The sequence below is a fragment of the Xenopus laevis genome, chromosome 6L, assembly GCF_017654675.1.
Source record: "Xenopus laevis strain J_2021 chromosome 6L, Xenopus_laevis_v10.1, whole genome shotgun sequence".
Classification (NCBI taxonomy): domain Eukaryota; kingdom Metazoa; phylum Chordata; class Amphibia; order Anura; family Pipidae; genus Xenopus; species Xenopus laevis.
Genome location: NC_054381.1, coordinates 149,572,006 through 149,599,597, shown reverse-complemented (window position 1 = coordinate 149,599,597; position 27,592 = coordinate 149,572,006). Strand labels below are relative to the sequence as shown.

At 41.4% G+C, this 27,592-nt stretch overlaps 1 protein-coding gene across 1 annotated transcript in view; it reads left to right on the top strand.

Moving 5' to 3' along the window:
- The window catches only part of LOC108719399, an 85,140-nt gene extending 67,267 nt beyond the window's left edge, over nt 1-17,873 (top strand). Inside the window, exons 2-7 of the mRNA XM_041565672.1 lie at nt 2,252-2,496; nt 8,703-8,759; nt 9,859-9,958; nt 13,344-13,581; nt 15,075-15,177; nt 17,021-17,873. Of these exons, the coding sequence (XP_041421606.1) occupies nt 2,252-2,496; nt 8,703-8,759; nt 9,859-9,958; nt 13,344-13,581; nt 15,075-15,177; nt 17,021-17,250 (973 nt within the window). The 3' untranslated portion in view covers nt 17,251-17,873. The remainder of the gene's footprint in view (nt 1-2,251; nt 2,497-8,702; nt 8,760-9,858; nt 9,959-13,343; nt 13,582-15,074; nt 15,178-17,020) is intronic.
- Nucleotides 17,874-27,592: the final 9,719 nt, after the last annotated feature.

The following is a 27,592-nucleotide window of genomic DNA, read 5'->3' as shown; positions in this document are numbered from 1 at the left end:
TGCAATTTTATAGTACTGTTTGGTGCCAGATGTGCTGAGATGAGTTTGTTTCCATGGGTCGGAGGCACTGAGCTCAACTTACTAAACCAGAGATGCTATTAAGATGTACTTAGGGTTTTAGTTTAACAACTGCTGCCTTTGTTTGGATTTTGTAATCCATTTATATTACTATTTACCACATACTGTATACTGGGAAATATGAAGTCTTTGCTGAATACCAGTGTGAGAATACCTGGTGGTCTAGTGTTACAGCAGGGATGCCCGCCGATTCCTCCTCTTCCACGCGCTGATGCGCAAATGATGCTCGCTCTCACTGCTTCAGGATTTTGATGCGAGCAATGCGTCTGACGTCATCTCGTTCAGTGCGAAATTCAAATATTTAAAGGACCCGCGGCTAACTGTTCCTTGCACAATATACGTCTATTTTCAATATTTCCTGGGTGTGATTTCCTAGTCTGTTCTTGACCTAGCCTGTCCCTGATCATTCCTAGTCTGCTGCCTGTCCTGACCTTTGCCTGTTTACCGACCTTTCTCTTGGATCCTGTTTCTGTACCGTTATATTGTTGGTTTTGACCCGGACTGTGACCTCGACTACACTCTTGTCTCCCTATTTTGTACAGCTCTGCCTGATTGGTATCTACTCGGCTTGTCCATTGACCACGCTCTTTGTTCCCCGTTCTTTTCGTAAATGTTCGATTTCCTTGCCTGCCCAGAACTATTTCCCTGGTCCTCTCACTATAAGACCTGGCGGCATCCGAGTAGTGGAAGGCTCCTTCAAAGGAAAGGAGTTTGTTATAGGCAGAAGCATGAGATGAGTCCAGGACCTTGGGGTTTGTTCTTGGTTTGGGACACCATTTGTAATGACCATCTTGGGGTGTTATTGGAGTCTAGGTCAGGAGCAGGAAAGATATTTTGTATGCTATTCACTAGAGGCAGCAGCTCAGGACCAGGAAAGATAATTGGTGCTCAATAAAGGCAGCTCCAAATTTCCAGCTCCTGGATAATTAATTCAGCAAGAAACAATGCGCAAGCCAAAAGTACCAAAAACATAGATGTCCCATTGATATACACATTTTTGATTGCTACTTCTGTCAGGTGGGGATCATCATGAACATGAAAATGAGCAGACTTTGGAAATGGTACATCCAGAGCCGGATTTCCTGGGCGGCCCCTTGCCCTGCGTAGTCCTAGTGTCCGCCCTACCCCGCTGCGAGCATGCGCCAGAGCTGCATGTCCCCAGTGCTCCCCTGAAAGTGGCTGGGCGGCATGCTGCCCCTAATATTTTGCCACCCTGGCCTCCACACAAATCCGGGCCTGGGAACATCATTATAAACACATACTGAGCATTGTAGGCTGGTCCTGTTATCTCTCTTGAGATGGCATCAATACTGCTGATCTATAGGTAGACATGCAACTTCAACTCTTCCTTCCTCATCACATTATTTATTAGACCTTTTCTGTTTATCAGCATATTCCACATTCTAATGCACCAATAGATTGCAGCTTAGTCAAGCCCTGTAATGGTTCTAATGCTATGATTGGCTAAAGATTAGTCAACACCTGTGAAGGTTCTAATGCCTTGATGGGCTACAGGTAAGTCTAGTCTTATGAAGGTTCTTATGGGCTATGTACAATGATAAAAAACTGGCTGCAGGCTGATTTATTCTTGTGAATGTTCTACTGTTATGATTGGCTACAGGCTGGTACAGGTATGGGATCCGTTATCCGGAAATCCATTATCCAGAAAGCTTAGAATTAAAGGAAGGCCTTCTCCTGTAGACTCTATTTTAATCAAATAATATATATATATTTTTTAATGGTTTTCTTTTTCTCTGTAAAAATAAAATATTGCATTGTACTTGGTCCCAACTAAGATATCATGAATCCGTATTAGAGGCAAAACAATCCTAGTGGGTTTAATTAATGTATAAATTATTTTGTAGTATGGAGATCCAAATTATAGAAAGACCCCTTATCCGGAAAACCCCAGGTCCTGAGCATTCTGCATAAGAGGTCCAATACTTTTATAGTTATGTGAGTTATATAATGCTGTGACAAACTACAGATTGGATTATGCTTGTATTGTAATGCTCTGTTTAACTGAAACTTATAGTATACGTGTGTTTTATTTATTTGGTTGTATGTCTATCTACCACTGGTCTTAAAATAGTCTTAAAGGGGAACTAACCCCCTAATGTGAAAAGCCCCTTCCACTACCCTCTGTTGTGCCCCCTCCCTGCTTCTGTCCCAGACAGTGCCCTAGTGAAAAATGTGCCCCGTATTGTGAAACTCACGCATATGTGCAGAGCAGCGCAGCGGAGCTCAAGGGTGCAATCTTCCACATCTTCAGTTTTCTCAGGATCCTCTTCTTCCCTTCGGCCATTTATGGAGTTTCCAGCACATGTGCAGTTGACGTGCACACCAGCCTGGCACCGGACTGTGCATGTGCCATATATCTCCGTGTCAGCGTTCCCTTCCGTAAGAAAACCAAGATGGGTAAGATGGAAATGGCTTTTCACATTAGGGGTTGTTTACTTTTCCTTTAAAGTATGGTTATGACTGATTACAAGTTTGTCTAGTCCTGTCAATGTTAAGAATTATTTCAGACAAGGCATTTAGAGCACCCCTGTTATTTAGCAGAAAACACAAGAAGGTCCAATGATTTTGCACCACTGGTACCAACTCTTCTTTCAGCAGCTGTGCCTCCAGGAAATATAACAGCTATAGATACTGGATATGGCAAGGTTGTCAGTTTCTGTTTTGCAACAACTGGCTTGGGAAAGATGTTTCATTCTTAGCATTGGCAGGTTTAAGCAGTCAGAGTTCCAAGACAGTGTTCTACCATATTGTTGTGTTTCTAAATAACATCTGTTCCAAACCTCTTAAGTCTCTTGAAAAAAGCCAGAATATACTAAATAGAGACATTTTTTGCCAGTACAATTCAGACTCTAATGGTTAATCTAGGATATTCAGATTTTCTGATTTTCGCCATGTGTGGTTTCTATGGAAACAGCTCCCCCGCAGATCTGTGGACTCATCCATGGAAGCAGTCTCCCGGCAGTCCTCATGAGGACATTTGTAGTCATAAACATCATACTCTCGTCTTGGATTACTGAACAAGATATTGGCTAACTCTACTCAAGGATAAAACAGTGAAAATAAAATAGAAGCCAAAGCAACAAATCAACTAGTATTTTTGGCATTAAGGTCTCAATATAATTGTCCTAAATGGTTTCAAAACGATTCACGTGCAGAAAAATATATTTTTAATTTCCAGAAAAGTCTCCTAACAACAGAAGTGTTACATTAGGGTTTCCTGTGGGGACATGGTGGTTTACAAATAAAATGTCATTTTTAACTGTCTACTTGTCTTTCATGCTCCTCTGAGAAAGAAGAGGGTTCAGTTGGGTAACCCACTGCAACACATGGTGAAGGATTATACGTAATAAGCATTTTCCTTGGCCAATAATGTTTTTAGCAGTCAGTGAGATGTAGCATAGTAGTTTAAGCTGAAAAAATCAAGCCAAAAAATCACAATGACAACTTTTAAGTGCGGGAAGAAATGAAAAAGTTCCAATTAGTCAATTGATTTTTTCCCTGGATCTAAAATCCAACTTATCCCTGGTCCATTGGGGAGGGGGAAAAGAGAGAAATTCCATTATCTCCTGCTTTAGATTTGCACTAATGGAATCTGAGCCCTTTTCTGTCGTTGCATGGCCCGAAGTAACAGGGTTTTAAGGTTTGGATTCAGCCAGGCACTTGGATTTGTTCAAACCGTGACAAAACAATTTAGCCGAATCCAAAACAAAATCCGGCATTCAGTACATCCCTGCTATCTAATAATTCTCTTAAACTGGTTTGTGTTTTTTTTGTTGTCTCTGATTTTTCTCTTTTTATTCATCCTTTTTCTTTCTGCTCTATATCAGTCAATTGCTTGTGCAACGTCTTTTACTCAGGGGACCTCCTGGTCAGAAAGCGATCGGGGCGATCCATCGTGTGGTGCTTGATTTCTCCTCCCTGCCTTCCTTATAGGAGATAGCCAGGGAGGAGAAATCGAGCGCCACGCGATGGATCGTCACCATGTCGCCTTTTCTGAAGCAAGCAGAGTTTTGGTAAGTTATTTCTTAATAAAGGCTTTCCGATTTTCGGGTTTTCAGGTTTCATTTGTCTTGGTGGTTTTTTTTTTATGTGTGCCAACATTTTTTTTTTTTTTTTTTTTAAATTGATTTTACTGGTCTTTTAAACCACCTATTAAAGGATAAGTAAACCTTAAAAATAAGTAAATGTAAAATTTATGAGGGTGCTATTTTAAGAACTTTTGCAGTGTAGATTCATTTTTTTTTTTTTAATTCCAAGATATTAAAGGTCATATGTACTGTTAACATCGATGAATTTTGTTACAACAATGCCACCTGCTGGTCATTTTCTGACCACCAAGTAGTCAAGGAAGTTGTCAGGAGAAAGAAAGAGGCCTGATTTGATGTTTTAATCTGGTTAGGAAACATTTGAGAGAGGTATCTATTTTTTTTTCTTACCATAAGAAGATCAGACCAGCTTCATCTTGAGTATTCTTCCTGGAGCCTCTATCTAAAGCTGGTTCTTCACGCTACTTTGCATATTTACCTGGCCCCGGACCGCAGTGAAGATTGGGAATTTATAGACATACTCCGGTCCAGTGCAGTTTTCAACAAACAGAAGCATTAGCCATGGGTCTATACGTTAAGCATTATAATCATCGGGGGTCCCTACAATATGACACCCCTCCAGTGTTGATACTTTTCCAACTCATTTAAATTCCATGTGAGTATGTGCACCTTTACCAGCAGCAATGCTACCTGAGACAGTGTTCCACCCTCACTGCATGGCAGCAACATAACCATACTGTGAATGTGTCGGAGGTATACCAGGACCATATGCACTTGTTTCAAATGTATTGAATCCAAGGGCTCACAAGAGCATAGAGCAAGCATGGACAGAAACCAGCTGGTTTGTAGAACTAGATTATACCTCAACCTCCCAGGGACCTACCATTTGGCCAGTTGGTGGACCAGTTTGACTTTGCAAGTCATACAGGACATCCGCTTTGCAGTAAGCAGCAAAACTCTTATCAGTAGGGTTGCCACCTGTTCGGTTTTGACCTGAACAGTTTGGTTTTTGAAAGGCCTGTTCGGGTTTGAACTTTCTGTTCGGTTTTCAGCCTTATGGAACCCAAACAATAATCTGGCCAATACATGAAAAACATTTTAATACTAAGAAACTTACCTCAACATGGCTTAGTTACTATCGAGTGAGGTTAATTTCTTATTATTACATAAAAAAGCAAATCAATCAAAAATAAGAATGTTTTTTTCTAAATTAGCATTGCTGTATTTCAGAGCTTTCTGGATAACTTTTGTATTATAGATCTCATACCTGTAATTAAAGGATCGGACTTTTCTTGACCTGCAGCCGACCCTAATCTGCCCGCTCCCTACCCGCACCCGACCCGGGCCCGCTGCTCTCCTTTATTTATAGACCCGCACCCGACCCACCCCACAGTGACGTCACATAAGGCAGGTGGAAGTCTATAAATTCTGGCGCCGGAAGCCAGCAGTACTAGGTCGTTGTGGGGAGAGCAGGAGAAGAGCACGACCCGCACCCGCCCGTTACCTGCGCATTTTTTCCAGGGGTAAACCCGTGGGTCCCGCGGGCCTCGGGTCAGCCCCCACATCACTAGTTGCCTCCTGTTTGGTTTTGAACTGGGCATCAACAGATTGCGAAAACTGGATAGAATCCAGCCAGTTTTCTCTAAGTGATGCAATAGCCTCGCCCTGGTGTCAGAACTCCACTAACATCATTGTGCCCACCTTTATCACTGCCCCACCCCCAATGCTATCTGCCCCGGCCCCCGTGTTCAGGTTTAACCATCAGCAAAGGTGGCAAACCTAGTTATCAGATATACCTTACTGATTGAATTCCTCATGCTAAGGGTCAGTTTCTCTTTTCCCTTGGGTTCAGTAGATCATGTATAGGGCTGGTCTAATCACAGTGTTGCTCTCTGTGGATCAAGGGTAAGGTCAGGGGCGTAACTACAGAAGCAGACCCTGCACCTGCAAGGGGGCCCAGAGGATATAGGGGGCCCTAATTAATGAGTCATTTTAATATATATTGGTAAAACAGGACAATCTCTGTATATTTTGGGGGCCCTAAAATTATTTTGCTGTGGGGCCCAGAAACATCTAGTTATGCCACTGGGTAAGGTCAATGAAAATTAAACCGATGTCCAGTCCCAATTGTGCCACCAAATCACACCAGGTTTTACACAACTTTTCCTCGAAAACCATTCCTGAAGGCTATAAAATAACAGCTGGCCGGTGTCGGAATGGGATGCCAGGGGCCCACCGGAAAACCTTAGACTGAGGGCCCACTTTCCGAACTAATATTTCTCCTCTCCTCACTCAACCTCTTTATTCTCTAGTCTTTTATCTCCACATACTATACTCTATTTTTCCATTATTAAGCCCTTAAAGAAATACAGAAATGACCGTGAAATAGGCCAAATGTTTATAAGCAGGAAGGCCCACTGACACCTGGGCCCACCGGGAGTTTTCCTGGTATCGCTGTGGGCCAGTCCAACACTGCAGCTGGCCCACAAAGCACAGGAAGCTTGAAAACACAGTTGAGTGTGAGAGAAAGCACAGCAGCAAACTGTTCTCTCCTGTTCTTATACATATTAATGATTGACAAGAGTTGCACAGGACTCAGAGAGCAGGTTACATTCCTGTCTACTGACTGAGGCTCATCTGTATAACACAGCAGGCCCAGCACCTCCCATGTCCCTGTTACTCAGGCAACAAGAAGCCTAAATCAGGTGGTCTGCTCCTGCCTCACATCAGTTTCTCCGGTTCCCACCCACTCTAAGTCCACTACTATTGGCTTATAATGACAAGCTAGTTAATCCTGATTGGACCCCAGCAGCCCCTCAGTGAGTCAGTCAAGCTGGAAGAGCAGGAAGTGATTGTTGCAGAGCATGAGTGCTGCCCAGGGGAGAAGGTGAGTGAGGCACAAGATTCTGTGATGATTCCTATAGGCAATGCTGGCAGGACTGGGTCACTGACCCTCTCGTGACATACACTGAGCAGACTTCTCTGTGTGTGGCCCCTAATTAGTTGGGAGCTGCTTGGACAGGCTGTAGTTAAGAGGAAATAGTCCTATTAAAGGGGAACTTGACCCAAAAACAGTCTAAACAATTTACCAATATACTCATATGTGTTCATTACAAATATGGTTCAATGGTTATTTGTAAATGTAATTGCCACTGATAGCCCTATGTGCCTGGCTGTTTCTATTATCTGCCCTTCTGCTTCCGACTCCCGCAATAGTGTAGCAGATGATTAACAGACCTGTTGGTATAACTGACTTCTGCTACATTGTTTCAAGAGTCAGAACCAGAGAATGCAGCATCGGCCTTCCACCTCAGTGGCCCTCACACCCACCATGGGCACCTCACCCCAGCCGCAAACCTGCTTCACTTCTGGGCCCCCACTCCAGCCACAACCCCCCTCTGCCCCCCTCCCCCTATGCCCCTTATTTTATCTTGATGCGGCCACGATCAGGGCCAGGGTAGATATAAGGGTCAGGCCACACTGGGCATTTTGAGGAGATTTGGTCGCCTGGCGACTAATCGCCTCGTTTTTGCGGCGACCAATCTCCCCAGTGTGGCCTGACCCTAAGAGTGTAACACATAGGGCAAGGAGCCAGTCTGGGTCGGCAGGGCTTTTTTTCTGTTAAGTGTCCCGCCAGCCCATTCCAACCCTGAGAGTATGGAAAAAACAAATACATTAATAAATAACTTTAACCTCAATTCCAGTTTTAAATGAATGTATATTGATTTAGGTGGTGTTCCCCTTTAAAGGGATTGTTCACCTTTGAGGTAACTTTTAATATGATGTAGAGAGTGATATTCTGAGACAATTTGGGTTTCATTGAAATTTGAATAGAGACTGGAATATAAATAGGAGAGAGTCTGAATAGAAAGATGAGTAATAAAAAGTAGCAATAACAATAAATTTTTAAAAATTTGAAAGCTGGTAAGAGTCAGAAGAAGAAGACAGATAATTAAAAAACTATTAAGAAATAATTAATGACAACCAATTGAAAAGGTTCTTAGAATTCTATAACATGCTAAAAGTTAACTCAAAGGTGAACCACCCCTTTAAGTCATAGTTCTACTTGTTTCTGAGATTTTTTTTTTTTTTTTTTTTTGTAAACACTCTGACCCTAAGGGTAGGACTACACGGACGTTTTGGCACAATCCGACGCGCTGCGGCAAAACGGATGTCTGCATCCGACAGTCGTGTCGCGTCGGACCAACGCTGCAACTTCATCCGACATTTCCATCTCTTACCGTATTTCCGTCACATGCGATTTGTTGCATGCATTTTGTCGCATTGCGTCGGATCGCGCCGAAAATTTCCATGTAGTCCTACCCTTAATTGGGTTTCAGCCTCACCCTTTACACCTGTCTACTCCACATACTGTATGGCTAATTAACAGTTATTTGGGATTACTGTTGCAGGCTGCACTCGTTTTTGAGCAGTCCTGCCGAATGCTAAATGTACTGCAAGTTAGCCGTGCAACAAATAGATTTCATGTGTGTTTGGTTTTAAAGGGTACAGTCTGCACCCCCTTGTGATTCAATTTTTGTATTGCCTGTGCTTCAGGGTATGAACTCGCCGAGACAAATGCAAAAGCTTTTCTTCGGTCTCATCCAAGTTCAGGTGACAGTGTGACATCATCAAGGTTATGGAGGCAAATCTGTTTTGTAGTTTGTCTGTTATGAGAGAAGGGGGTGATAGCAATGCTAAGAGAGCTGGCTTCACACACTCAACCTTTGCAGCAATGCCATTTGTCAAGGATTTATGCAGACACATGAATCGGCTTTGTGTTTACTGCATACGCCATCTGGTGGCAGAATTTTGAATCTATTAAAGGGCATGTAAAGGCAAAAAAATAAAATCCCATTTTTACTTTCTTTAATGAAAAAGAAACCTATCTCCAATATACTTCAATTAAAAAATGTGTACTGTTTTTATAAGAAACCAGACTGTGTGCAGTGAAATTCTCCCTTCATTTACTGCTGTGGATAGGAATTGTCAGACGGTCCCTAACTGCTCTGCAGGGAAACAATCATACTTATGAACAGCAGGGGGAGCCCCCACCTTACTTCCCAGCCATGTAGAACTCAAGCAGCTTTGTTTGTTTCCCTGTAGAGCAGTCGGCAACTGTGTACAGATTTGTATTGGATTTTATTTTTGCCTTTACATCCCCTTTACTATTTTCAACTCAGCTGCAGGGACAAAGATCATTGAGCCATATTAAAACAGATAAACTGGGATTCTATTTGGAGGATTATTTTGCTGCAGCCACTGGTTCTGCAGAGTTGGAGAAAGTTTGTATTAAACAATACAAAAACTATAAAATCCACATTAGATTACATGACAACACAGGACCCAGTACAGTCTGTATATTGTGATTATTAATCAGTCTTGCTGTATCGGCTTCTGGCAGATATTATTTGACTAGTGCTGTTTTGATCATTTATGATGATCCCTAAGCAGCCCAGACCACAGCAGCCCAGACCACACTGAGCATGTGCACAGTCTTGGTCTTGCAAAGATGTTTAACAAAGTTACAAGATGGTGACCCCCTGTGGCCAACTTTAAAAGCATAAATCATTTGTTTGATAAGGTTTGTGGTGCAGTAAGTTCATGCTTATGTTTAGTATACAAAATACAGCATTTCTAGCCTAATTCTGTTTTAGACTTTACTTCCCCTTTAATAATAAAAATTTCATTAATATATCTTTTTTTTTTTCAGGACAAGGGAATCTCTATGTGGCATGGACTAATAGAATGGGGATCTACTGCCGTTCTTTCAACAGTTGGACAGATGTAGCGGTTGCCTCACAATCTGTCCGGTGAGTAAAAATAAGCATAAGATTTGCAGTATTCAACCCCCTCCCTTACGTTATTGTTGTTGTTTTGTTAGCAGGAGTCTATTATGCAGGGAGACTAGCTGTGCTCTGGTAATCAAATGATCTACCTCGTAAGGACCAAACATGGAGTAGCTTCAATTTCCCGGTTTAGCTCAAAAAATCAATAAAGCAGAAAACTGTGTTTAGCACAAGCCCTATTCATTGCACTCATCTTGAAAAAGGGAATCTATTGCCCCTTTTTATATCAGCAGAACATAATACAGGTAAGGGATCCGTTATCCAGATAGCTCCAAAATAAGATCCAAAATATCTCCTATAGACTCCATTTAAAAAAATTTATTTCCTTTTTCTCTTTAATAATAAAACAGTAGCTTGTACAGGTATGAGACCTATTATCCAGAATGCTCGGGACCTGGGGTTTTCCGGATAATGTATCTTTCCGTAATTTGAACCTTCATACCTTGCAGGGGTGCTTCACCAATGAGGCAAGTTGAGGCTGTCGCCTCAGGCGGCGGCGCCCCACTAGGTACCAGGGGCAGCAAAAATGCTGCTCCTGGTACTTTAAGAGCTAATTTCTGGGGGAGGGGGGGCAGCAGCAACTGCTGCTGCCTCAGGCGGCAGAGGGGCCAGGATCGCCCCTGATACCTTGTCTACTAGAAAATCATGTAAACATTAAATAAACCCAATAGGCTGGTTTTACTTCCAATAAGTATTATTATTTCTTAGTTGGGATCAAGTACAAGCTACTGTTTTATTATTACAGAGAAAAAGGAAATCATTTTTAAAAATTTGGATTATTTGGATAAAATGGCGTCTATGGCAGATGGTCTTTTCTGTAATTCGGAGCTTTCTGGAAAACCGATTTACATATAATGGATCCCATACCTGTACTTGATCCCAATTAAGATATAATTAATCCTTATTGGAGGAAAAATAATAGTATTGGGTTTAATGTTTAAATTATTTTTTAGTAGACTGAAGGTATGGTGATCCTAATTACAGAATGATCCCATATCCTGAAAACCCCACGTCATGAGCACTCTGGATAACAGATCACATATCTGTATTTTTATCACTCCATGATTTTATTCCATTACATATCATAGCTCATTTACGGTAGAAAGATCAGTCCACCCTCACTCCTATTTAAAACACATACCGTAACTGATTCACTGCAGGTTTGGGTTTCAAGCTGATGGGGGGAAGAATATATTTCTCTGTAATAATAAAACAGCATCTTGTACTTGATCCCAACTAAGATATAATTAATCCTTACTGGAAGCAAAACCAGTCTATTGGGTTTATTTAATGTTTACATGATTTTCTAGTAGACTTAAGGTATGAAGACCCAAATTATGCAAAGATGTTTTATCTGGAAAACACCAGGTCTTGAGCATTCTGGATAACGGGTCCATACCTGTATAGGATCCGTTAGCAGTAAACCCTGTGTCAAGAAAGCTCAGAATTATGGGAAGGCTATCTCCCATAGACTCCAAAATAATCGAATAATTTACATTTTTAAAAATGATTTCCTTTTCTCTGTAATAATAAAACAGTAACTTGTACTTGATCCAAACTAAGATATAATTAATCCTTATTGGAGGCAAAACCAGTCTATTGGGTTTATTTGATGTTTACATGATTTTCTAGTAGACTTAAGGTATGAAGATTAGGGATGGGCGAATTTGACCCGTTTCGTCAAAAATATGCCGCCGGCGAAATGTCGTCAACGCCCATTCAAGTCTATGGGCGTCCCAAAAATTTTTGTCGCGCGGCAAAATTTTTTGGACACGCATCTTTTTTTTTTTTGCCACATGACGCCATACAAGTCTATGGGCATAATTTTTGCGGCGAAACAAGGCGAAAAAATTCGCCCATCCCTAATAAAGATCCAAATTATGGAAAGATCCGTTATCCGGAAGACCCCAGGTCCTGAGTATTCTGGATAACAGGTCCCATACCTGTACCTTGTACTTGATCCCAACTAAGATATAATTAATCCTTATCGGAGGCAAAATCATATTATTGGGTTTAATGTTTAAATTATTTTTTAGTAGGCTGACGGTATGGTGATCCGAATTACTGAAAGATCCCTTATCCTGAAAACCTTACATCCTGAGCATTCTGGATAACAGATCCCATGTCTGTATTTTTATCACTCCATGATTTTATTCCATTACATATCATAGCTCATTTATGGTAGAGAGAAGATCAGGCTGCCCTCACTTCTATTTAAAACACATAACGGATTCACTGCAGGTTTGGATTTCCATTGCAGACAGGTGGAGTTGTTACATTTTGCTTTGTACTTGCAGGAATGTCAAAGAGAAGAAGCGACACAAAGGCAAAATGCACTTACCCCACCACCACAGAACAACTGCTCAAGTGTTACAGCCCACAGAAACCACCCGAAAATAGGAAATCCAGTTGTAAACATCACATCAGTGGGAAGAATCACATTCAAAGGTGTCTGAGATATTCCCTGCTGAATGTATCATTTTATTGTATTTTTATTAGTAGTATCCTTTATGTATATAGCACTGACGTCAGGGGCTGCAATTTCTGAAGTCACTTAAAGGAGAACTAAACCCTAAAACTGAATATGGCTAAAAAATTCCTATTTTATATACTGAACTTATTGCACGAGGCTAAAGTTTCAGCTTGTCAATAGCAGCAATGATCCAGGACTTCACACTTGTCACAGGGGGTCACCATCTTGGAAAGTGTCTGTGACACTCACATGCTCAGTGGGCTCTGATTGGCTGTTGAGAAGCTAAGCTTAGGGCTCGTCACTAATTATCCAGCAGAAAATGAGCTTCCCTGGCTGTAATATAAGCTGATGCTACAGGTTTGCTGATTATTAAATTCTGATGTTAATTGCACTGGTTTCTGTGTTGCCATGTTGTAATTATGTGTATTAATTACTAATCAGCCTTATATTGTGACATTTCTATTCTATGTGTACTGTATATTGTGAGTGGGCCCCTAAGCTCAGTAAGTGACAGCAGCACAGAGCATGTGCAGTGAATCAGCAGAAAAGAAGATGGGGAGCTACTGGGGCATCTTTGGAGACACAGATCTTTACTGCTAAACGGCTGTGGTTGCCTTGGGCTGGTACAGAAGCACAAAACATAATGTACAACATTTCTAGACTATTTCTTTAGTTCAGCTGTAGTTCTCCTTTAAAATTTCCTTGTGCGGCAACTTCCATCACCTTACAAAAAATGTGCATATGTTTGGGCATTTTTGGGAGATTGGTCGCCACAGTAGCTGCCATCACCCTAATCATTCTCATCTACAAGATGTATATATGTAATAAATAGCATTTCACACACATGTATATGTCTATAATGTCTATGTCTTCCAGCAGCCCTGCGACTCCCCATTGCCCTTCAGTATCAAGACACTCAGAGCAGCGGCTGAGACCCCACATTTGCACGGCATGTCGGGCCTGTGTGAGTATGGGCCAAATAACCTCCATTCCTAGTGTTGCTACAAGCTCATCACTGCTGCCACTGGACAGGCTCAGTCACTTTCCCTACTGCTCCAGCAAAGCCAAGAAGGGCTGCCATACAGAGAAACACAAATACAGAGCAACCGAGAAGGTAAGTGAGACCCAGAACTGCTCCCTGAAACGAGCTGAGGTGACTATGGGGAGTCACCTCATAACACAAGATAACAGCTCCCTGGTAGATCTAAGAACAGCGCTCAATAGTAAAATCCAAGTCCCACTGAGACACATTCAGTTACATTAAGTAGGAGAGATAACAGCCTGCCAGAAAGTAGTTCCAGCCTAAAGTGCAGGCACAAGTCACATGACTGGGGGCTGCTGGGAAACTGGCAATATGTCTAGCCCCATGTCAGATTTCAAAATTGAATATAAAAAAATCTGTTTGCTCTTTTGAGAATCGGATTTCAGTGCAGAATTCTGCTGGAGCAGCACTATTAACTGAAAAAAACATGTTTTCCCATGACAGTATCCCTTTAAAAATAAGTGAATGTAAAATTGATGAGGGGGCTATTCTAAGTCCTTTTGCAATGTACATTCATTATTTATTTATTTTAATTCCAAGATATTAAAGGTTACATGTACTGTTAACATCAATGAATTTTGTTACAACAGCGCCACCTGCTGGTCATTTTCTGACCAGTCTGACCACCAAGTAGTCAAGGAAGTTTATAAATAATAATAAAATAAAATATAATAAAATTAGAAACCTTACTCAAATCTTTCCTAACCAGAAGAACATCAGAGCAGCCTCTTTCTTTCTCCTGACAACAAATAATGAATATACATTGCAAAAGTGCTTAGAATAACTCCCTCATCAATTTTACATTCACTTATTTTTAAGGTTTACTTAAACGCTGGTTCTTCTGTGCTCAGACTGTAAACTGGAAGGCCCCACTGTGTCCAATTAAAACTGTGTACGTCACTTTGTAGCAGTTATTTGTAGGGATGCACCGAATTGAGGATTTAGTTCAGTATTTGGCCAGTATTCAACCTTTTTCAGTAGGATTCGGCCGGATCCTCGTGCCTGGCCAATCTGAATCTGTAAAATCATGTGACTTTTGGTCACAAAACAAGGAAGTAAAAAAAAAATGTTAAACCATGAACTGAACGCACAGTTTTCTTTTTTCCCTCCCCGTCCCTGATTTGCAAATACGAATTAGGGTTCGGATTCGGTTCGGTATTTGGCCAAATCTTTCTCAAAGGATTCAAAGGTTTGTCCGAATCCAAAATAGCGGATTCGGTGCATCAGCAGAATTGAATAGTAATTATTATGTGTTTCGGGTCATGGTCGAGCAATAAGGTTTCATTCTAATGAGTTACATAGTAGTTGAGGCTGAAAACACCCACACGCATATCAAGTTCAGCCTTGGGTGCAAGTGAAACTCAACCTCCAGAACTGAACTTGGTGAAATTGGTGAGGTCTAATGCGTGGCATGTAAAGTGTCAGTATAACCTCCCTTTCTGCAACTGGCAAGTGGTAGGTTTGCCATTGTCATGGTTCATCCGCTGACATTTCTTTGAGCACAGAGAGAGAATATTATGGAGAAAATGTGTTTTTTTTACTGATCATGTAAATGTTTATTTTAGTCTTCAGATTCTGGAAAACTGATATCGTGCAGCCTTCGCAGAGATTTCTACACGCAAGAATCTACTGGAGAGCGCAATCCAAGCTCCTCCCCCAGACGCCCAGGTATAACGTTGGTCAGGGCCGGACTGGGAGGAAAAAGCAGCCCTGGCAAAAGTATCAAAGTATCAATACAGAGCATGATCTATATTTTCAATCCCAAGGTTAACTAAAACTAGTATTTATTAATAGATATTTTAAGAATCCCCAGCAATGTTACACTCTATGGGGGGAATGTAATTAAAGTCGCAAAGAGAAAAACAATTTGCACCAATAAGAAAAAAAATCTCGTAATGAAATATTGTTCCTTAAACTGTTATTGCATTATGAATTTTAATTGCGCATTGCAATTTTTAAGTGCGCATTCTTAAGAAGAGCTTGAAGGTGACGTAATCTTTTGGAGCAAACATAACGACTTTTTCAGTAAGAAGTTTTATTACATTGACTGCGCATTGGCACAAACTATAAAATTCGCAAACGGTCTTCCACGGTTTCCGGGTTCGCAAAAGCTATATTAAATTCGCACAAAGCTAAATTTGTTCGCGCCAAGGCATAACTTTTCGCATTGTGAATAGTTTTTCCGTTTTCCGGCTTTTATAACATTCCCCCATGTGGTTTAAATTGGGTGTGATTTTTAAAAGGGGGAGTGGTCAACACTGGCTTCCATTATCGGCCCTTCACCACATAGGCCAGAAAAATCCCGTCCCTTGGTACCACAGAAGTTAGACAGCACTGTATTCGCTCTTTTTATAGCGGATCAGATTCCCCACTATAAATAAAGTGACTAAAGCAAGTTTTATTATTATACTATTGGGAGGGCATGTCTATACCCATAGGGAACCTAAAGCCCTGACTGCCAGTCTGAACAGTGCATTCTGCATCAGCCCTGTAATATCATATGACACACAGACCTAATTTTCTGCCTGATAATTTTAAACAACACCTAAGCTTAGCTTCTCAACAGCAGCCCACAGTACACTGAGCATGTGCAGTGCCACTGGCAGTCCAAATTAAATCCAAGTTGGGGAGCTCACGCAACATTTTTAAAGACAGGAATCATTAATGCTGATGCAGTATGAAGAGTATATACTGTAAAACAACTCATTTCTAGCCATAGTAATGTTTAGGGTTAGTTCTCCTTTAAAAGAGAGCTAAACCCTAAAAATGAATGGGGCTAAAAATGGCATATTTTATATAGTGAACTTATTGCACGAGGCTAAAGTTTCAGCTTGTCAATAGCAGCAATGATCCAGGACTTCAAACTTGTCACAGGGGGTCACCATCTTGGAAAGTGTCTGTGACACTCACATGCTCAGTGGGCTCTGATTGGCTGTTGAGAAGCTAAGCTTAGGGCTCGTCACTAATTATCCAGCAGAAAATGAGCTTCCCTGGCTGTAATATAAGCTGATGCTACAGGTTTGCTGATTATTAAATTCTGATGCTAATTGCACTGGTTTCTGTGCTGCCATGTAGTAATTATCTGTATTAATTACTAATCAGCCTTATATTGTGACATTTCTATTCTATGTGTACTGTATATTGTGAGTGGCTCCCTAAGCTCAGTAAGTGACAGCAGCACAGAGCATGTGCAGTGAATCAGCAGAAAAGAAGATGGGGAGCTACTGGGGCATCTTTGGAGACACAGATCTTTACTGCTAAAGGGCTGTGGTTGCCTTGGGTTGGTACAGAAGCACAAAACATCATGTACAACATTTCTACCTACTTCTTTAGTTTAACGTTCCTTGTCCTTTAAGAGACTGGTAGAACTGGAAGGTATAGATGTTGGTTTAGCTATATGTGGCTGGTTATCCAAGCAACGAGCAGGTCATTTAGATGAATGAAGACAATTTCGTTTCAGTGGGTTCTCTCTGCAATGTTGAACCTAATCATTTTGTTTGTTCCCATTCAGGTTCCTTGGACTCAAAAACACGAATCCTCCCACGTCTCCCAGTAAGGAGCCAATCAGAGCTCAGCCTCCCCCAGAACTTGTGCTTCTCTGATACAGAATTAAGGAAGTGGATCCTACATTTCGGCGGAGATGAGCAGGCAGCCTTTATGGCCAGAGGACTTCAGAAATTACACTTGGCATATGAAGAAGGCAAAGCTGAAATGGGAAGACAAGCTAAACACAAAGGATGATTTGTCACAGAATATTAAATGGCCTCCCCCTGCAGTGCATTGTGGGCAAAGAGCAAACATGAATGGAGTCTTTGAAATATCTATGAATGGACCACATTTTAATTCTTATCATTCCAGAACATCATGTAAAGTGATAATGTACCATATTTTCTACTGGGCCAGTCAGTAGCCTATAGGGGGGCGGGCCCTGGTGCGTGACGCGCAGCCGGGTCCCGCCACCCTCCGTACGGCCGCATTTGGCCGCATTTTCAGCGGCGAACGGACTGCCAGGGGGGCCCTGAGGGGGTGCGGGCCCTGGCCCGCTCGCACCCCCTGCTCCCCCGGTAGTTCCGCCACTGGGGCCAGTTTCACCATCCATTAAATTATTTGCTATGAAGCCCATCCTAATGTAGATAACTCAGGTATGGTCAACCCATAGCCTTCCAGAACTAGAACAACTGACTGTCAGGGGCTGCTGGGAATTGTAGCTCACCACATATGCAGACCCCATAGGATGCCGGGCATTGCACTATCCGCTGTTAGGAATCATGATCCCTTATAATTAGTATTTATTATTCAGGAAAGTGATTTGTATTTCTTATGATGAAGTTGTATGTTTAAATATAAAATGAATCTGTATCTAACTTCAGTGTTTACCCTCGTACCAGTCTAAAGTCAACGTGTACCTGTTTCTGTTATGAAGGCGGTACTGGCTCAGCCGGCAGTTTTAGTTAAGCTGCCATTGTATTTGGCTGAAAGGATAAGTAAAGCTTAAAAACAAGTGAATGTAAAATTGATGAGGGGGCTCTTCTAAGCACATTTGCAATGTACATTCATTATGTTTTTTTTTAATTCCAAGATATTAAAGGATTCATGTAATGTTAACATGAACAAATTTTGTTACAACAGCGCCACCTGCTGGTCATTTTCTGACCAGTCTGACCACCAATTAGTCAAGGAAGTTGTCAGGAGAAAGAAAGAGGCTGCTCTGATGTTTTTCTGATTAGGGGAAAAAATTAGAAACTTTTCTCAAATCAGAGCAGCCTCTTTCTTTCTCCTGACAACTTCCTTGACTACTTGGTGGTCAGACTGGTGTTAGGTCACATGAGCCAATTAACAGACAAAGTTGTGTCTTTTGCTTCCACACTTCTTCCCGTTACAATTAGAGCTGTAGTATTTCTGGTCAGGTAATCGCTGAGGCTGCACACAGACCATCACGAAATGGTGGCTCAAGGCAAGAGATGTAAAAGGGCAATATTTGTCTTATTTGTTGCTTAATGGGATACTGTCATGGGAAAAAAATGAATCAGTTAATAGTGCTGCTCCAGCAGAATTCTGCACTGAAATCCATTTCTCAAAAAAGCAAACAGATTTTTTTATATTCAATTTTGAAATCTGACATGGGGCTAGACATATTGTCAATTTCCCAGTTGCCCCAAGTCATGTGACTTGTGCTCTGATAAACTTCAATCACTCTTTACTGCTGTACTGCAAGTTGGAGTGATATCACCCCACTCCCTTTCCCCCCAGCAGCCAAACAAAAGAACAATGGGAAGGTAACCAGATAGCAGCTCCCTAACACAAGATAACAGCTGCCTGGTAGATCTAAGAACAACACTCAATAGTAAAAACCCATGTCCCACTGAGGCTCTCTGCCTCGTGAGGCAACTTCGGGCGTCTTCGGAAAACGAAGAGCCACGTGTGCCTTCCCCCAGGCGATATTCATTTTAAGCAGCAGAGGGCTGAAGGAAGGCAGTTTGGAGAGATTGTCACCCCAAAGAAGAGGATATTTGTCGCTGGGGTGACTAATCTCCCCGAATCTGCTCATGTGGTCAGACCCTAAAAAGACCAATGCTCTTCTCTCTCGCTTCTGTAGTACCCAGTACAGGATAAATGGGGAATTCTAATCACATTACCTGCATGGATAATAAGCAATCAGCTTGACTACAAGTTGCTATGGCCACAGTTCGGATCACAAGACCCAATACTTCTAAGTTATCAGGGCCTTCCCCCCTCCCAAAGTGTACCCCAATCATCAACCCATTGCTCACTTGGGCCCCTGGGTGGTGGACCCTGCCAACAAGTAGAATGGGGCCCTAATTGGAAAAAAATAACACTCAAATGCATGAATCATGAAGCTATGGGACAATGGGAGTTGCAGTTCAACAATAGGTGGAGGATTATTCCTGGTGAATTCCTGACAAAAGAGGCAAATACAGACCAGAAGCTGAGGGCAAGTCATATTCCGTGTTATGTTAAAGCAGGGATCCCCAACCTTTTGAACCCGTGAGCAAAATTCAGAAGTAAAAGGAGTTGGGGAGCAACACTAGCATGAAAAATGTTCTTGGGGTGCCAAATAAGTGGTGTGATTGGCCATTTAGTAGCCCCTATGTGGATTGTCACCCTACATTGAGGTTCTGTTTGGCAGTACATCTGGTTTTTATACAACCAAAACTTGCCTCCAAGCTAGGAACTCAAAAATAATCACCTGCTTTGAGGCCACTGGGAGCAACATCCAAGGGGCTGGAGAGAAACATGTTGCTCACGAGCTACTGGTTGGGGACCACTGTGTTAAAGGAACAGTAACACCAGAAAATGAAAGTGTTTTAAAGTAATAAAAATATCATGTGCTGTTGCCCTGCACTGGTAAAACTTTAGAAACACTACTATAGTTCATATAAACAAGCTGCTGTGTAGCAATGGCAGAAATTGAAAAAAGTCTATATGGCTAGGGTTGCCACCTGGCCGGTAAAAATGATGGTTGATCCCAATGTTTTTAATAGGGATAAAAGATAAATATATAGGAAGGCCGGTATTTTCCTCCAGAAAAGGTGGCACAGGTTAAATAGTAGATAACAGATAACACCATTATGTTCTACTGAGCTTATCTGCTGTGTAACCTGAGCCTTTTCTCCTTTGAATGGCTGCCCCCATGGCTACACAGCAGCTTGTTTATATAAACTATAGTAGTACTTATCTGTTACCTACTGTGTATCCTGTGCTTGAATGGCTGCCCCCATTGCTACACAGCAGCTTGTTTATATGAACTATAGTAGTGTTTCTGATGCAAACACAGCAGTTTTACCAGTGCAGAGCAACACAACATTATATTTGTATTACTTTAAACCACTTTCATTTTTTGATCTTTCTGTTCTTTTAAACATGTTCGATATGACAATTATACACTTACACTTTATTGCCAGCAGAGGGCACAACCCCCTAACAAAAATGCACAGAAACCTGAGCCCACTGTGCTGTTAAGCTTCAAGGCTCAAAATAAAAAGCCTAGAACATTAAAAGGTTCAAAGTAAAATCAGCTGTAGTTTGGAGAATCCGATGATTTTTAGTTTCACCTATTTACAAATCCTCAACCTTTTTCATTTGTTTTGTTTTCTTCAATAAAATTCCACCTGGTACCTTTGTCATGATAGTCCTATTGAAATACTGTAATGGGATTTCAGCACTTTTAGTACTTTTACTACGTTTTCACAACATTGCCTAAAACCACAACCTCATCTCTCCCACATTGCTGGAAAGGCTTGAGGCTAGTCAGTGGCGGAACTACCGGGGGAGCAGGGGGTGCGAGCAGGCCAGGGCCCACACCCCCTCAGGGCCCCCCGGCAGCCCGCGCACTGAAATGCGGGCCGTACTGACGGCTGTGCGTCACGCACCAGGGCCCGCCCCCCTCTAGTTACGTTACTGAGGTTAGGGATACACCGAACTATTTTGGGACTCTGACGAATCCGAAATCCTTCTTGAAAGATTCGGCAAAATCCTGAACTGAATATGAATCCTAATTCAAGAGAAGCACGCGCACAGCGCAGCGTTTAAACGTTTTTCACTCCTTTCTTTGTGTGATGAAAAGTCACATGATTTGAAAGGATAAGTAAACCTTAAAAATACGTGAAAGTAAAATTGATGAGAGTGTGGTTCTAAGAACTTTTTTATTTTTTTTTAATTCCAAGATATTAAAGGATATTAAAGAAAGAGGCTGCTTTGATGTTTTCCTGGTTCGGAAAGATTTCTAATTTTTTTCTTAAGCAGAAGAACATCAGAGCAGCTTCTTTTTTTCTCCTGACAACTTCCTTGACTTGGTGGTCAGACTGGTCAGAAAATAACCAGCAGGTGGCGCTGCTGTAAAAAAATCCATTCATGTTAACAGTACATGTAAACTTTAAAGGGATCCTGTCATCGGAAAACATGTTTTTTTCAAAACACATCAGTTAATAGTGCTACTCCAGCAGAATTCTGCACTGAAATCCATTTCTCAAAAGAGCAAATAGATTTTTTTATATTCAATTTTGAAATCTGACATGGGGCTAGACATTTTGTCAATTTCCCAGCTGCCCCTGGTCATGTGACTTGTGCCTGCACTTTAGGAGAGAAATGCTTTCTGGCAGGCTGCTGTTTTTCCTTCTCAATGTAACTGAATGTGTCTCAGTGAGACATGGGTTTTTACTATTGAGTGCTGTTCTTAGATCTACCAGGCAGCTGTTATCTTGTGTTAGGGAGCTGCTATCTGGTTACCTCCCATTGTTCTTTTGTTTGGCTGCTGGGGGGGGAAATGGAGGGGGGGATATCACTCCAACTTGCAGTACAGCAGTAAAGAGTGATTGAAGTTTATCAGAGCACAAGTCACATGACTTGGGGCAGCTGGGAAATTTACAAAATGTCTAGCCCCATGTCAGATTTCAAAATTGAATATAAAAAAATCTGTTTGCTCTTTTGAGAAATGGATTTCAGTGCAGAATTCTGCTGGAGCAGCACTACTAACTGATTCATTTTGAAAAAATGTTTTTTTCCCATGACAGTATCCCTTTAATATCTTGGAATTAAAAAATAAATAAATAATGAATGTACATTGCAAAAGGGCTTAGAATAGCCCCCTCATCAATTTTACATTCACTTATTTTTAAGGTTTACTTATCCTTTAAGGATTTGGATTTGGTTCGGCCAGGCACTTGGATTCATCTGAATCCGAATTCTGCTGAGAAAGGCCGAATCCTGAACTGATTCCTGGATTGTAGGTGCATTCCCTACTTAAAGCAGAATGAATAGACAATAACAATGAAGATAAGAACCGTCAAGTAGAAAAATGTTGCAATTTCCTTAGTAAATCTATTCCGTGGTGACACTTGCAGCCTGGGGTCACATTGTTACACACTTTTATACTTCACAAGAGGTTGCCATCACTATTATCTGATTTATTACCTTGTCTTCTTACACTGGAGATTTCAGGCTCTTTGGGGGATAATGTAATAAAAGCCACACAGTTTGCACCAGGTCTAGTAACCCATAGCAACCCATTAGATGGTTATGTTCTATCTGTGCTACCTGCTGAATGGTCGCTATGGGTTTCCAAGCCTGCTGTCAAGTATGCAACTTTAAATACATGACCCCAACTAATTGACACTTTGTGATTGACCGCCATTTTTGGGAATGAGATGTGAAAGACAAACTCATAAAGGCTCCATTTTGGCACTAAAGGATCACTACTGGCAGAATTATGTGACTGAGAGCCCTTGGTTTCTTTTGTGCTGTAAAATATGCAGAAATAATTTTTCTCTCCATGTATATTCCTACAGCTGAAATATAAAGGAAAACCTTCTCTGCTATGCATTTAATACAGGGGAGTCATATGCATGCCCATACAGCTCATATTAATTAACATTTCAGTGTAAAAATAAAAACTAGATAAATAGATAGGCTGTGCAAATTAAAACATTTCCTAATATAGTTAGTTTGCCAAAAATGCAATGTATAAAGGCTGGAGTGACTGGATGTGTAACATAATAGCCAGAACACTATTTCCTGCTTTTCAGCTCTCTAACTCTGAGTAAGTCAGTGACTTGAAGGGGGGCCACATGGGACATAACTGTTCAGTGAGTTTGTAATTGATCCTCAGCATTCAGCTCAGATTCAAAAGCAACAGTTATGACCCATGTGGCCCCCCCTCAAGTCTCTGATTGGTTACTGCCTGGTAACCAATCAGTGGAAAGCAAGAAAGCTAAAAAGCAGGAAGTAATGTTCTAGCTATTATGTTAGACATCCAGTCACTCCAGCCTTTATACATTATATTTATAGCTAACTAATTATATTAAAAACATTTTTTATTTTGCACAGCCTATTTTAGCACTGTCTATTTACTCAGTTTTTATTTTTATACTGAACAATTCCTTTAAAGTCTATAAAGAGACCCTGGGAGTTGTAGTTCACAGCAAGTGCACAGCAATGAGAATTATAGCTTGGCATACACAGGGCAAGATGGAGGAAGTAATATATCAGTGTCTGTTGGGAGTTGATAGGAGATGTACTCCAACACCAGCTGAAGATTTTTTATTCAACTATAATTCTGCTGCCTCAAAGTGTCTTCTATCTTTCCCACCTCTGCTGAAGATGGTTCTGGATCAGCTCCTCCAGAAAACCACTGCCTGGACTGATGACCCCATTAGTGTAGAGTACTGAGTCATTGGCCTTCCAGAGGCTGCATGGAACATCCATTTGACAGACCATATGGTCAGTTGTATGAGTATTACATGGACCTCTATATGCATGGCCAACCCCTGACCTGCCCAAGTAGTATATTTACTACCTGGATAAACTGAGATGGATACTAGAACTTCTGTGCATCCATCCTTCTGAAATATGCTATGCAGTCAACAAATGGATAGGGGCATGGGGGACAGTTAAAAGGAGCTCTGGAATATTTTTTCTTTCCATGGATATTCCTAAAGTTGCCAATATAGAGGAAAGCATTGAGGTAACAGTCAAGGCATTTGTTACAGGGGGTGATATGCATGGCCATACAGCTTTGCTTTTTATATATATTAAATGATGTAAGACTTTCCAGGTGTATTGATATTGATACCCATAAGGGGCAAAAACAGGGGCTGGGTCCAACCTGTGATCCTTCAGTTGTGGCTGAACTACATCTCTAAAAATCCCACTCATTAGCCTTCAGAGGAATGCAGGTTGCAAATCTATGATGTATCCACTCAGTTTATCTAACAATATTAAATAACCCCAGCACTGACCTTTTCTTAATGCTATTTTTGCCTCAGGAGCTGAATTGACCCCCTGAAAGGAAATTTCCTGCGTTCCACAGATCTTTTTTTAATCTCTTTTGTGCTAACAGAATAGCAGGCAAAATTAAATGCCTGTACATGAACACTCACTATACCCCTATTATTGACATGGCTTCCATCTTGCACAATTTACAAGTTGTCGTTGCTAACATGTCTAGATATTTACACTGACCGTGCTGATCTGGTTCTGTTGCCTTCGTTATTCCCTGCTGTTGTCATCTTGTTCTTTAACTGCTTCCTCTACCTAAAGAAGATCAGTTAGGTGAGAGATGAGATTTGTGGAGATCTCCTAGATCTCCTAGATACACCTGATAGCCCAGTTTGAAGGTCAGTTAGCGTAAGATTTGGGAAGATCTCCTAGATACACATGAAAGCCCAGTTTGAAGGTTATTTAGGGTGAGATTTGGGGAGATCTAGCTACACATGAAAGCCCCGTTTGAAAGTCAGCCAGGGTACGATTTGGGGAGATCTCCTAAATACACCTGAAAGCCCAGTGTGAAGATCAGTTAGAGTGAGATTTGGGGAGATTTAGATACACCTGAAAGCCGAGTTTGAAGGTCAGTCAGGGTGAGATTTTGGGAGATCTCCTAGATACACCTGATAGTCCAGTTTAAAGTTCAGTTGGGGGTGAGATTTGAGGACATCTAGATACACCTGTAAGCAAATCCAGTTTGAAGGTCAGTTAGGGTAAAATTTAGGGAGATCTCCTATATACAGTACACATGAAAGCCCAGTGTGAAGGCCAGTTAGGGTGAGATTTAGGGAGATCTATACCAGAAAGCCCAGTTTGAATTTCAGTTAGGGTGAGATTCAAGGAGATCTCCAAGATACACAAGAAAGTGCAGTTTGAAGTTCAGATAGGGTGAAATTAAGGGAGATCTCCTAGATATACATGAAAGCCCAGTTTGAAGGTCAGTTAGGATAAGATCTGAGGTGAAAACATATTTGATGTCTTCAATATTCTTGGAACAATGGCTGATACAACATCCTTTCCCTATGACCTTATGAATTTTGGGGGCCCTGGCCAAAGTCTGAACCTCCAAGAAGGGCTTAAAAAAGTCCAACAACCACTGCCCTATAGAGTCCTGCTGCTGCTCTTTGGCAAACACAGCCATACACAGGTCTCACCATGAAATGAGCAAACACACCATTTGAATACAAGTTGTTGAAATAAGTTCAAGCTTCTATTAAATGAGTGTGTTTACTCTCTCGCAGCTCATTTCCAGCCCTTACATTCTCTTTGTCCTCCTTCCTTTCAAATAGCTTTCATTTCAACGGGGAATTAAAGCTCATTTAGTGCTCACACAATGAACTGAGGAGTAGGAGGCAGAAGTAGAAAAGCCAGCTCAAAAGTGGAATGAAACAGAAATTTTAGCCGAGGTTCATCAGTTTGCTTGGAGAAGTAACCACACAATGAACTTTCCACAAGGCCCCTGGATGCAAAGACATAAAACAAATTATTATTTATTAAAGTAATATTTTGCTAGCTTGCCCTTTCCCTCTGGAATGCCAACAACCACCTTGCATTGTGACTCCAGGGGATGGTTGTGTTGGTTGTGTTCAACGTCTCATTTCCGATGGAATGCAAACCTGTCGTGTGTATCAGCTCAAGGATCTTAGCTGAAGGAAAAGAACCCTCATGGCATAAATAAACAGAAATTATTACTTTGAGCCCAACATAATTTTCAGCCTCCTACGAATAGCATAAGATTTTTTTAATATGGTGCTATATGCAAAGTGTCATTTTCAGGCACAAAGTTGCATGCTTTTTACCTACAATGCAGCTTTTTTCCCCCAAGATGCCATCATTTTTGCGGGTGACACTAGATAGTATCCCCTGCAACTTGTAGTAGTGAAGTACTTATGTAGGAGTGAATTAGTTGCTGCTTTTGTGATACGTTCAGAAGTTGTGTTGGACAATTTCAGAGTAGGGATGGTATAACATCGCATGCACTAATGCACATGGCTAGCTTTAGCACTAGCTTCAAGTTCCTAGGAGAATATACATCCCAAGTACCTTTTGAATAGCATCAAAGCACTCCTAATTTGGCATCCATTTCTGTGTTCTTCAATTGTTTGTAAATGAGACCTAGGAGCCAATTCACTTCGAAGGATTCGAAGTAAAAAAACTTCGAATTTCGAAGTGTTTTTTGGGCTACTTCGACCATTGAATGGGCTACTTCGACCTTCGACTACGACTTTGACTTTGAATCGAAGGATTCAAACTAAAAATCGTTCGACCATTCGATAATCAAAGTACTGTCTCTTTAAGAAAAAACTTCGACCCCCTAGTTCACCATCTAAAAGCTACCGAACTCAACGTTAGCCTATGGGGAAGGTCCCCATAGGCTTTCCTAAGTTTTTTTGATCGAAGGATATTCCTTCAATCGTTGGATTTAAATCCTTCGAATCGTTCAATCGAAGGAATAATCCTTCGATCATTCGATCGAACTATTTGATATTCGAAGTTGAAGGATTTTAATTCCCAGTCGAATATCGAGGGTTAATTAACCCTCGATATTCGACCCTTGGTGAATCGGCCCCTATATGTCTGAATATCAATGGAAAGGTCTGAAATAGTGCAATTATTTTTATCGAACACCAACACATTTACATTTTCATCAGACATTATACATCAGTCCCTGCCCCAATGGAACTTACAATCTATGGTCCCTATTACATTCACCTACACAATGATTGTATATGGAAGGAAACCCACACAGGGGTAGTAGCATGCAAAGTCCTTGCAGATAGTGCCCAAGATGGAATTGAACTCAGGACCCCAGCACTGCAATTTTGAACTGGAACTCACTTAAAGACTTAAAGAAATGCTTTAGGGATCAAGTACAAGTCATCTCCCCCAAATGCCAAGGTTCCAAAGGAAAATGGTGTTTCTTGACACCTGGCCACCATCATGTTAGCACAGCAGGTACAGCTCTACCATGCTACACTTCCTGGATTCACCGGGCCCCCTTTTGCGTCACAAAGAGAGCCGAATCCTGCAGCCGGAATCAGACGAACAGATCCAAAAGTCCAAAAGAAATGAGTCAAAAGCCGCCGAAATTAGTCAAAACCCATCGAAAGTCACCAAAATGAGCCAAAAACTACCGAAATGAGCCAAAAGCCGCCGTAAGGAGCCGAAAGCTGCATAAAGGCCCCAAAAGCTGCTGAATGGAACCGAAGCAGAGGAGAATGAAGAGGACCTTTTTTTTTACCTATGGGGGAGGGGCTGGCCACCAACGGCTTTTTATAACTTGTGGGGGGGCCTGGCCACCAAT